At 40.2% G+C, this 13,304-nt stretch overlaps 1 protein-coding gene across 6 annotated transcripts in view; it reads right to left on the reverse strand.

The window, feature by feature from the left end:
* Positions 1 to 13,304, reverse strand: part of EPC1 (enhancer of polycomb 1) — a 65,018-nt gene that overhangs the window by 20,896 nt on the left and 30,818 nt on the right. For all 6 annotated transcript variants that reach the window (XM_014248613.2, XM_088052572.1, XM_014248611.2 and 3 more), the window contains 3 exons: positions 2,791 to 2,950; positions 663 to 808; positions 371 to 577 (listed from right to left, as the gene is read on the reverse strand). In XM_014248613.2, coding sequence (XP_014104088.1) covers positions 371 to 577; positions 663 to 808; positions 2,791 to 2,890 — 453 coding nt within the window. In that variant the 5' untranslated portion in view covers positions 2,891 to 2,950. The remainder of the gene's footprint in view (positions 1 to 370; positions 578 to 662; positions 809 to 2,790; positions 2,951 to 13,304) is intronic.

The following is a 13,304-nucleotide window of genomic DNA, read 5'->3' on the forward strand; positions in this document are numbered from 1 at the left end:
ACGCATTTCCCCACATCATTTAAGTTCAATAATCTGAATCAAAGTAAGTTCTAAATATTTAGGTATATTAAAAAAAAAAGACAAGTCACATGCTAAACCGAAGAGAAGCATGTGCATGTTATCAATGATGCACAGCTTGCCAACACCCTAAGTAGGTTTAACAGTAAATTTAGTGAAAAAGTGAATATAAACCTTCATTTAATAATGGGACTAGAGATGTTTTATGTTTTTTGCCCTTGCAAATTAAAAAGAACATTCCATTTTTTATTATGCTGCAGTACCATTGCAAATTGTTTCTTTATATAAGCAACTTTTTCAAAGAGAGAGAATGAAAAGAAAGAAAAGTTAAGGGAGGCACTGATATACTTACTTTTCGTGTCTGCATCTTTTCTGTTCGTCTTCTAAAAGCAACGTAAGGGTCATTTGTGCTGGAACCATCTCGTTTTTCCTGCTTTACTGCTGGGATAAGTGAAGGACCTCGACAGTTTTTCCTCTTTTTAATCCAGTACTCATACACTTCTCTGATCAATTCATCATCTTCCTTCAGCAACAGCTTGGCCTCTTGCAGGCTGACTGGCTAAATGTAAAACCCAGCATGTCACTTTCATACAGTAATGCACAGAGCCCGTATTTCAAATTCTTTATTCAAAGTACCATTGTACCTGCTGACCGCTGCCCTTTTCCAGTCTGTCTATCATCTCCTCAAATTGCAAAGGAGAGATGTCCATTCTTTTCTTCAACTTATTCACAAAGATCTCATCTTCTGAATCCAAGTCATAATCTGGCTGCTCAGCATCCAAACTAAAAGCTAAATGATACAGTGAAAGTTAAAGTTAGTTTTACAAAAAAAATGTTTTGCTCTAATAGCGTCCAGAGCACATACCATACTTCTCAAGAGAAAACCAAAATTGCTTGTTTGAATGTTGTAGTAATGCTACTTCCACATGAATGTAAACATCAAGGTTTTTTTCTTGAAAAAAATTACCCTGTTAAAAATTAGGTGCAAAAGCTGACATCTTGTGATGATTTTGTTAACCAATGAAAACTTTTTAGTTGTCAAGCAAGCTAACAGCTTAATGCTTCACTAAGACATTTTTAGATTCATTAAAATTTTCAGTGCTGCAAAGCATTCTAAAGTTTTGTGTACTGTACAACCAGCAGCTCAGATTTCAGCCCGAGCACACATCAAAGGTACTCCTAGCAAAAGATGTGCAGACTGTAGTACAATGATCTTAACATATTCTCATCAATGATTTTTGTGACATATTTGAGTCAGACTACACTGGCCCAGCATGATCTACCCTATGTAGCAAAGCATCTTCAAATACAAGTAATGTCTTGCAGAATGCAAACAACTGTTCTCCACAGTATCCTAGGAAAATGCATCATTCTGCATTCGAAACTGCCTAATTCTCATGCCTCATTCAAATTTCTGTGGTTGGCAAGAGACACAAATTTCTTTCCTAGTGCACATGTGAAAATATGTATCTATTTTTAATAAACAAATAGGTAGAATACAATGCACCTGAAAACTCACAATTCCAGCTGTTAGAACAGCTAGATAAGGAAAGTAAGACAGAAAAGTATAACCTTAATATCAGCATGGAAGGCTGCTAGTAGGCAGGAAGAACTTTTTACAGTGAGCGTGGTGAAATACTAGAACAGGTTGCCCAGAAAACTGGTGGATGCTCACACCTGGGAACATTCACAGTCAGGCTGGACCAGGCTCTGAGCAACTTGATAAAGCTGAACCACGCCTCATAGCAGGGAGCTTAGACCTAGATGATATTTAAAGGTCCCTTCCAACCCACACTATTCTACAATTCAAGTATTTTAAGCCATTACTGAGGGTCAGAATGACACAGAAGTCTAACATTTAACCAAAGTTAATTAGGCATGAGATATTGTTTACACAGCACAGATACTAGTTTTAAAATTCTGCTTATTACACTAAACAACAGAATTCTGCAACAGACACTGTTTTTCAAATTTTTTTCCAAAGTTATCTGAAGTAATGTGGTGCTCACGTGAAGGGTCATATCCACAGCGAATAACCGCTATCTTCCAACAAAAACAAAACCACAACAAATTTGCAAGTCACCAGTGATATCAAGCCCCATATACTTTAAGATGTAGAATACTTGCACCAGGTGTAGGCAAATACTTCTACTGCTACTGACATTTCTGGTTGGCTTCCCAATCCATTCCACTGCCATTTTATCCTGGGGATGCTCTGAGAACAGATATTCTGTTTCTTAACTATGCATTACGAATTTTCCTCTAAGTAGATTTGTGTCTGTGCTTGCTACCAAATCTAAATTTCCCTCCAAACCGTTATTACAGAATAAGAATTAAATGTACTTCTTTAGCAAGTAGTATTTTTCAACATGCTGAAAAAGTTAATAATCAGAAGTCAGTCTTGATGGGAGCTCAACAGATATTTATGAATAATGTCTTGACTACTAGCAAAATTAAATTCTCACAGAACCACCAAGTTGGAAGAGACCTTCAAGATCGCCAAGTCCAACCCACACCCTAACAGCTCAACTAAACCATGGCACTGAGTGCCACATCCAATCTTTTTTTAAATACATCCAGGGAAGGTAACTCTACCATCTCCCCAGACAGACCATTCCAGTACTTTATCACTCTTTCCGTAAAAAACTTCTTCCTAATATCCAACCTGTATTTCTCTAGGTGAGCTTAAAACTGTGTCCTCTTGTTCTGCCAGCTGCTGCTCGGACAAAGCAGACTCAATGTAGATCCCAATGAATTAGTTACTTTACTTACGCTGTATGTGAATCAGCTGCTTTGGCATTTTAAATTCTCCGGGATATATAGATTCATAGTACGCAATATTACTTTCTGCTTCTGGAACTGGTATAACCATGTTATCCCTCTTCTCTCCATAGACTTGTTGTGCTGAGATAGCCCGCTGCAAATGATGTTCCTATAAATAAAAAAGTGAAATGAAAACCTGAGAAAATATTTAGAGAATTCAGCCTTGCTTAGGCTGAAGGAGGTGTATTTCTCTGCAACTGCTCTCGCTGTAAAGCCCCGAGCTTAAGAACGCGCTGCCCGGGCCGGAGGGCTCCCCGGCAGGTGGCGCTGTCCCCTAGCACAACCCCTCCTTCCCAACTCCTCCAGGCGCGTCGGCGCTCCTGGCACACCGAGACAAAACCCGTACCCGCGTTACGGGGCTCTGGAGGGACACACAAACCCGTACCCGCGTTACGGGGCTCTGGAGGGACACACAAACCCGTACCCGCGTTACGGGGCTCTGGAGGGACACACAAACCCGTACCCGCGTTACGGGGCTCTGGAGGGACACACAAACCCGTACCCGCGTTACGGGGCTCTGGAGGGACACACAAACCCGTACCCGCGTTACGGGGCTCTGGAGGGACACACAAACCCGTACCCGCGTTACGGGGCTCTGGAGGGACACACAAACCCGCACCCGCGTTACGGGGGTCTGGAGGAATACTTAAGACTGATTAGACATACAGATTATGACAAGTAGTTGCAGACAGATACTGACTCCAGTACTACTCTGTATTTGCCTTGGCCATTTATTGCCAGTAATGTCAGAAAACCAGACAGGAGGGAGGCATCGCCATCGTTCATTGACAATGAACAGCCACGATTTTAATCTAGTGAATGATTCCTCAAGAATCATTCGTTTAAATGCTTCCCATTATCCTCTCTTTCCTTCTCCTAATCCATCTAAAAACAGTAAAATTCAATCCATTCTCCCCACAGTCTGTCAAAACAGTGAGTAGTATCAGCAGGGTTCATACAGTAACTAACAGAAACCCACACAGCTAGATGTGTGCACGCCTTTAAGTGGTTTACTGACAAAACAGGTATTTTTTCCTTATTAGCAGTGTTGGTTTCTTAAGTTTCTATTCTGTTCCTTCCCAGGTGGTCAGTAAACCAGTGCTACAATAGTTATGCCAACACATCTCTCAGTGAGATGCTATAAACCACATTACTGAAATACTCAAAAGCAGGAACTGCAAAAAGGGTAGCAAAAGGGTAGCAGCTATAGTTGGTTTTAATGTTGAACAGGTAATGTTCATCCATATGATCTTATTATATCTTTGGCTGTCTGACTTCAATTTAATTACTTTGGTACAATAAGGGCAATTAAGAACTTCTGTCTAAACTTCAAAAAAGGAGAAATAATCAGGAAGATAATAAACCAGGCTTTACTGTAAATTGCAAAGTTGACCCAACCTGAAATTCAACTGTGTTCTAACACGTAATTCTGCTAAAAGAATTCACAGGATTTGAGCCTATCTTCACACAAACTGCAGACATTATTTCACATCCCCTGGTTAAAAAGCTTCTTAGAGACTAAACAAGAGAATAAGGCATAACAGAGTTGCAGGCAGAACTCACGGCACTGGTTTTGACCTGCAGCATTTGTTAAGTCCAGACACACATCACCTAGGAGGTGTAGCAGCATTCTTTCCTGGATATGGATAAAGTAATTTATTTTCTACTTTTTACTGAACCACTGCTGTCAGACATGTCAGTATTTTGTAAACTGTAATAATTCTTCAGGACTACACAGCTACAACTTGTTGCCTAACAGGGAATTAAGCTTTATCTTCATATAGCCCAGCAGGATTCTGCATCAAATGCAGAATAATAGCCAATGTTCTTTTAGTTAAGCAAACTCTTACTGGTTTTATAATAGTATTAAGGGTTCCTAATGTATTTATCCCAGCTTGTGTTTCTAAACATCAAAAAAATTGCTTCATTTCAGAGAAGAAAAGGATATCATACACTAAATTAGGATTCCAATTTCTCTGATCCACCTCTGATATGGACACAACTAATAAGTACCAGTAGCCTACGCTTCTTTACCAACAGGTTTAAGTTATCTGTATTTAAAGAAATCTTAACAGCATTCTTAAAACAGAAGCACAAATGATGGCTTTGCCTGTCATCCCAAATACAAAAATACTCAGTATGTGAGCAGAGAGTCTTAGCTGAGCCACATATTATGAAAAGCAACTGGATAAAATTTCCCCCACTGAAAGAAGTTAACCTGCTGTTCATATAGATTTCAGTTCACCTCAAGAGACACTCCACTAAACAGAAAAAAACTAAGCACACAAGGCAACTTCTCCTTACACCTTCACACATCAAAGTTTTCACTTATCTGGACAAACCCACAACAGCAGCTTTACCCCCAACTTCAGTATTTCAGAACATCTCTCTCTATATCCTGGTAATTGAGGTGGGTTGAGTGCTGGCCCAACACCAGTGCACTCATTAGAATTATTTACTCAATTTCTACTGTGAGATAAGGATTAGAAAGGCAAAAGCAGGCTCAAAATTTTAAAGAATATAAAGAAAACTTTATTAACAGAACTAAAAGAAGAATAATAAGAACCAGAATAAACCTTCAGAACACTTCTCCCCCCAACTCTTCTTTCCTTTCCTACTGACAAAGTAAAGAGACAAAGTTTGGTATTTTCAGTCAGTTTACCACTTCTAAAATAATCTTTCTTCAATTCACTTAGGGAAAGGAGTCTCTCCTGCTATGCCATGTAGACTTTTCCAAAAGAAACAGTTCTCTCATGGTTTTAATTTTCATGAATAGCAGCTGCCTGGAAATCTGAATTGTGAAGATCCTCCCACTGTTAGGTACACAACTTCCCACAATTACCACCATGGGTCATCTCAGCTTATTTGGGTGCATGCAATTTTAAGCATGAGCTGTTCTAGTACAGAAACAAAAGTTCTCTTCTTTTATCTCTGGGAACAGAGGCTTTTCTTCTTCCATCCCTGGGGCAAGGTTTCACATCTCTCTCTGTTCAAGCTTCTCACTGGATCACAGCTACTTCAACATCTGCTTGCTTCAACACAGGGTGCTTCTGCTCATGGCTGTAGTTAGAACGCCACATCCTCCCAATGCATTCCATGAGTTACAGGGAAAAAAAAGGCTGAAGTATCAATTACTCTTCACCATAGCCTTACAAGAGAATTTCAGCCCCAGACTAAGGTATCTCCTCATTCTCCTCCCATCTGGGATTTGACTCCTCCTTCACTGACCCCAGTGTCTCCACATTGTTTTCTTTACATGTCTTCACCCTTTCCTTTTCTCTCACTTGAGAGACGATTGATTGCAAGTTGTTGCATCTGTGCACTGAAAAAGTTAGTAACTGCCCCAGGCCTGAGGATGGCCATGTGATTTCTGCCAGGTTGTGGCCTCTCTGGCTGCATGGCTGTTTTTCCAGCCCCTGACATGGTCAATTCCAGCCACGGGGCTGCAAGGCTGCCTCTGCTCTCAGCCACATGATTTTTCCGTGGCGCTGGCAGGACGGCTCAGCAGCTCATGGCCGGAGCAGAGCCCAGTTCAGCCCAAAGCTGAGCTGGAGCTGGCCCAGAGTGCCGGTTGTGATTGGAATTCAGTGGTGGCAGAATCTTAGCTGAGACACACCACGGGCTGAGCTGGCTAGGCCCTGTAGTGGAGCAGAGCCTGGTCCAGCCAGCATCCAGTTACCTGTTCAAAAGCTGGAAGCAAGAGAATTTTTCCTGGGGTTTGTTAGTTTTAAAATGTGATTTCACAGAGGCAAGTTCAGCTTAAGTGGTTTAACAAGGTGTCAATATTCAAAACTAACCAGCAGACTGGTTCTGTAGGGTCAGGAAGCTGTCAGCAGTCCTCACAGAGAATCACTTCTGCAACTGATGGATTTTCTCTTTAACTAAAAACCAAGCTATGTTAAACCATGACAGTAATACATATAAATCAGATGCAATTGTTAACTCTGTAAGCAGTAATTTTTAACAATAAAGCATGTTAAATATCTACTATTAACTAACACAGCAGAGCTTCCAGTTTCTATTCTTCAGTCATTCTCTACTGTGATTGCACAGCTGATTACTCCCACCAAAATGCAACACCTCATTCATTTGAATCCATAGCCTTCCACTTAAAAATGCAGTGGTTTCCTCAATTTGTCAGAATGATTTTAAATTCAAATCCTAATCAAACTTTCTGGCTGCTCTTCATCATACAGGAAGATTTGTATGTAGATACTGCAGTCCCAGTCACTCCTGAAAACACCACCTGGCATTTAAAGACAGACCAGCTAGGAAATTCAACAAATGTTTTCATTTGGCCTGTCCATCTATTTCTAGATAGTTTTCCAAGCAGATTTATTTCGACTACACAACTGTTTCCATTCACTGCGTAACATATCAGTATCTTTTTCACACCACTATCAATTAGGTCCTGTGCCCTGACACAAAAAGAAATTCAACTGGGTTAACAGGGGTTTGTTCCTGAAAACCTCTTACTACGTATTCACAGAGATTAGTATCTTCCAGGTCATCACCAGGGCCAAATAATTCACATTATCCATATTACTCCAGGAACTGTGGGTAAGGTAACTTATTTGTAACCCTCTAGCTTCCAGCTTTTCAACAGTCTGTTGACTTATGAGGCTCTGGGTTGCAATTTTCAAAAGGATTTTATGTTTTGAGGTACTCTTTTTTAAAAAAGTATGGTTTAATGCATTTTCTCTTTCTGCTCAAACATCATCTGAAGCTCTCAAATACATGTAAAATTATTCCAGACTGTTTCTTTAAATTCCTGTCATGAATTTTAGATGGTTAGTTAAGCTCAAAGGCTATAATTTGTCATGTTAGAATGAAACTTATCTAACAGCCACCACCACAAGGTTCAGTCTTGTGCCTCTTGTTGTCATTCTCCATATTACCACAGCCTTTTATCAGACTGAATCTATGATGACAGCTTAGGGAACCAAATCCACAAAAAGCCATCACTGTCCTGTTATTTCCCCTGAAAACAATTAGAAACAATTAGCTGTCTGAAAAATTAGCTCCCTGAACTGCCAGGGTGTGTGTATGCAAAGCAGTGGGGAAATGCAGAAGAGAGAAAGATGATTCCCTTTGGCAGCAGTTAGCCATTACACTGGCTTAATTGCTTCACTAAATTTAAAAAGTCTTTTTAAAATGAATACCAAGGGCAAAACCCTCCCCCACTAAAACTCATGGAACATTTCAACTGTCTCAGTATCAAGTACAATCAAGAAAAACTTCCTTACAACAAACATTCCTAGAATATTCTCATCTTATTCTACACCTTCTAGATGGATCTCACCTTGCTTCTTCTTTCAAGATCTACCTTTCATGTAAATACCAATTGTTCACATATTATTCCTCCCTATTAACGAGCTTCCACTTTGTGTACTCACGTTTCTTTCTCAATGTATCCTTCTGATTGAAACAGCACTGACATTCCTGCATTTGTTTTACAAAAGCACTCAGCCTGAACTGCTTAACACCACAGCAGGCTGCTTCAAAATTTATTCCCTTTCTGCCCCACCTTGTTTCCCTTGGATCACACATACCATTTCACAACATGTACTTATTGAAGGTAGTTTATCCTCCCTGAAACTGCTTTGCACCTTTACATTTAACTATTTTCAACCTATTCTTTGTGATTATATCCAGAAAACCTTTCATTTTCAGTCGTTTTCTTTGCCTGGCATAGAATGCTATTGTAATTACAACTTTAGAAGTGCTGTAATGCTAATTTGATTCAGTCATTTCAGAATAACGGTACTGTTCCTCAAGCTTCATTCCTTTTACATTTTACTAATGCTCAGCCAAATTTGCATCAGAAGTTAATTGAAGAGCTCATAGAAGAAAACGCTACAAATCTGCTCACTCTTCCCAGCTCCCAAATTAGTTTTCCATCAGGTTAGCATCCTGTACTGGCTTACCATGTGGTCTGACAATCCCAACAAAAAAGGGATGCAGTGGGAGCACTCAGCTCAGAGACAGAGGGTGTCTCAGGAAAGGAGCAGTTTCACTTTCTGTAACACTCAGCCAGAAACATGAACCGAGGGGCAGGCACTGATCTCTTTCTCTTGTGACAACTGACAGGACCTGAGGGAACAGCTAGAAGAAGCTGAGTCGAGAGGTTTAGCTTGGGTATTAGAAAAAAGTTCTTCACCCAGAACAGTCTCCCCAGGGAAGCAGTCACAGCACCAGCCGGACAGATGTTCAAGAAGTGTATGGACAACACTCTCGGGGCACATGGTGTGACTGTTGGGCTTGTGCTGTGCAGGGTCAGGAGCTGGACTTGATGATCCTTGTGGGTCCCTTCCAACTCCGGATATTCCATGATTCTATGAACTGCACCTTATTCTCCATACTATATTCCTGTCCAGAAAATTATTTGGACAGTTAAAACGCCAATACTACCAGTTTACACTGTTAGTTGTTTAAATAACCAAAATCTTGATAACCACCTTCTTCCCTTAGTTTTCCTCAAATTAAGGAAGTCTACAGGAAAAGCCCACCAAAACAGCAACTCTATGTAGAATGTAACAAAATATGACACAATTTCATAAGCAAAGTTATGCATTGGCACAATTTGTCATTCTGTGGTCTTCCTTCCTATTAATTTTAGGATAGCCAGTTCGCCCCCTGTGTCCACTCTTACTGCACACTAGTATCACCAAAACATCATGCTCCAAAACATAAAAGTAAAAGGAGTAAAAGGACAATCTAAAGCAAGTTGACAGCAACAAAGGCATGAGGGAAGACAAAACACAGCAGAGCAGCTCTCAGCCTGAAGGAACCAGAACCTGTGGTCAGTGCTGCTTTGTGGTGGGGCAGTAGGACCTCTCTCAAGTGACAGTGCAAGGATATAGGGCTAATTCTTTGTCACAAGCTCAGTATTTGCATGTTTGATGCATTTTTGATGCATTGAGTGCAGTACATTAAAAAAATGTGAATTACAATAATTAGAACACACAAGAAAGGATACTGTGATTGTGATTCAACCTGACTACCAGCAGGTACTCTTGACTTCAAACAGAAACAAGCAGAAGCTCTACAACTGAGAGCAAGTAGCATTTGCCTTTTCACATTTTGGTAATACTTTAAAAATTTTTGGCAATGTGACTGTGAGATTTTAATTTAGTTACAATTTCTAAAAGAATACTGGCACTTAGAGAGAACATAGAAGTTTCTTTGACAAAATATCTACTCTGCAGTACACTCTGAAGACCATATTCCAAGGAAGATAACCACAGCACAAGGAATTAAAAGGCTAACTAACATAAGCCATAATTACAGTTGAACTAACCAAAGGGACAGAATGCATATTATCCTTTCAAAAAAAAACAACTGAAAAAATTTTACTGCAGTAGCAAAGAGCTACTTCTCAAGAAATCATCTTCCCAAGAAATAAATGAAAAATCCACTTTTTTATTATTTGATTGTTTCCCCAATAATTTCTCCAATTATTTCAGAGCTCTTAGAAATAATAATTTAAGGCACACTTGCTTATGGAAATTACCAAAAGAGGCAGCTCTCAAGTCCAGTGTGCAGGACAGAAAGTCTCCCAATACTCCAAGCCTACCCTAAGCAATGGAGTGGTGTCTTTGCTGGGGGAAGTAAACAGTGGGATGGACAAGTAGAAAGTTTTTAAAAGTAGTAGTACTTCTAAAAAGCATGCAGGACTGAGGTCAAGCCTGTGCAGATCAGAATCACATCTTTGCCTCTGAAACAAAACCTATACAAAACACACTACAACTAATTGTGTCATTACTGGGAAGGCAATCCACTGCCCATTTACATCAGTATGACTGGGCAAAATCCTCTCGCATCCATCCCTGACAGAAGTGCTTTCCTAAGGCTACCACCCACTTCACAGCACTCACAATGTTAAAGGTGTAAGAACTGAAAGGCATACCAGTTCCCACAGATAGCTGTCAAGAAGCATTAGGTTCACATCACACTGAAACAGATTACAGCTGACACACAATCAAGGCCATACAAACTCCTAGACCCATCTCTTTTGATACACACTTTATGTCCTAACAGCTTATGGTCCCAAAAAACCTCTAAATACACACAAAAAATCAACAAAATTGCAGCTCATTTGAAGCACACATTACTCTATAATTAAGATCAAATAAGCAAACATTAGGAACTGAAAAAAATCAGAAGTTGCTCATCATGTCACCAAGCAGTCATAAACTGGTGCACGAGCAACATGATTTCAGGCTTATAAGGTAAAGATTTTTGGCTGCTAAATCCACAGAGATGATGAAGGTTCTCATATCAGCAATATTTACTGATAGGGCAGTGGAGGAAAACACAGCAAAGCTGCTTGGAGACCCTGCTGCAGACCAAGACCTTTCTCGCTAACTCAACTCTAAAACATACAGCAGGGACTGCTGAAGCACTTCTGTGACCTACTGCACACAAGTCACTGTCCAACCTCCATCTTTGCCTGTTCAGTGAGCTACAGGATACACATCCTGTCTCAGCCATATAAGGATCTCAGTAACCTGCATGATCAGGGAAGACGGCCTCTTGGAAGCGTGATGGTCAAGTTACACTAGAGAAAATTTGTCTACAGATTCAATCCAATAAATCTGTCAAAAAAACACCTGAAATGGCTCATTCTCTTCACCTTCTCCTCCTGTTATCAGTCTTAGCTGTCCTGTAACTTACTAATCAGACACAATTTATATCCAAGATTAGAAGGAACATGCAGAATAGTATCAGATAATTATGTGCAAAACAAAGAGGTCCGTATATTTTAATGCCATTCCTTCTGTACTCAATTCCTCCTCTCTTCCTAGAACCAGTTCAGGCACTGGAAATATGTTTCTGTGGGACTCAGGGGCAGTTAAATGCCACCATAATAGAGTGAGCTTACCCAGGGACAGGCAAGCACCAGCAAGGCTGCAGGAGCATGTATGGGATGCACAGCCAGAACACGGAAGCCGTTTTAGATCAATGCAACCTGTTCAGAGATACTTCCTTTGCATTACTCTTACATTCAGGACAGAAAGTGGCTCTAGTGGCTCCTAGTATGACTGAAAGCAAAAATGGTCAGCTATTCCTGAAGAGCAGCTCCACAGGTTATTACAGAAGCACTACCACACACTTCTGCCTTTAGTTCCTCACATGCATATGCAGTCACACCTAACTACCTGCAAAACAAAGACATTCTGACACGTTTATTACAGCACTTCTTTCCAAACAACTGCTGCTGAAAAGTTCTAAACCTGACTGAAGTTGTATTGATGAGGGCAATCTGAGTCTGCCTTGCAACGCACAGAAATCTTCAATACGTGTTCTGGGACAAGATCAGTCCCTGAGGTACACTGATCCTTGACTGAGACCCAGAACCCAACTCCTGAATAACAGCTGATAGATCTGGCCTTTGATAATGCCAAGGCAATAGCTAGTTTGGTAAACATAACTGCAGCTCTGACCCTCTTAACTCCAGTACATGAATGTCATGTAAGTCCCAGTAATAGTTTAAATTTGGTCACAAAGAAGCACACAGGATCAGAAAAAGGACAGAAATGGTGGGTAGCAAAGCAGCCTTCCTTGCTCTACCTATGATGGGTCTGAAAGAAGACAGCAGATCACTTCCATCCCTCATCTGGTCCACAAGGCATTGTAGGCCCTCAATGTATTATGACCCTCAGTAGATACGGAAACACAGTGAACACCTTGTATTGACTGAAGCTGCCTGCAGATTCACCCAGACCACATGGCTTTAGATCTTCCCTTCTGAAGCTCTTCTGCCAAGATCTCTCAATGGCCTGAATCATTCTACACAGTAGAGGAAGTGTTTTCTTCTTGTTACAGCAGAGTCTAAAACTGTCCCTTCATAGAAGAAAACTATGGAGGCCACTTCTGTTTATCAACTGATGTCAGTCTCTTGAGTAGTCAGTTAAGAAAGATCCTACTGTAATCACCGTAATAATTAGATCTCTGCTAAAAATTCCAACTTAAAATCATTGCATAGGTTTAAATAGAAATTACTCAGTGAAAATGGGATCTAATTTACTTCTAAAAATGCATGGGTTTGTAATTAACAAAGTATGAAAAAAACCTTGGTAATTATTACTTTTGTCTAGAACACTGGTCAAAAATGAGATCAGCTACATCATCTTGAGCATTGTAGTAGACTACCTTCCCTTCTGTTCAAATCAGACATTTCTAAGAGCACAGAAGGAGTCTGTCCTTTCACTGGAAGAAATCTTGCTTCTGTATTTGTGGACTCCGCAGCAAATTACTTCCAACTTATAGAAAATTGTCACTTGCAATTCTTCAGTGAATGGTGGTAGACAGATAGAGGGCACACAGGACATTTGAACCAGGAATCTAACATTAGTACTAGAGCTCATGACAACACTAGAAGAAATAGTGATTTGTTATCCTGTTACTAGAAGACTGAAATCAGTTTCATGTTTTAAATTACTGTGCAAAACAGAAAGACA

Source organism: Pseudopodoces humilis, chromosome 1 (assembly GCF_049639895.1).
Source record: "Pseudopodoces humilis isolate 2021_Gansu_Grassland_sample_001 chromosome 1, ASM4963989v1, whole genome shotgun sequence".
NCBI classification, from domain to species: domain Eukaryota; kingdom Metazoa; phylum Chordata; class Aves; order Passeriformes; family Paridae; genus Pseudopodoces; species Pseudopodoces humilis.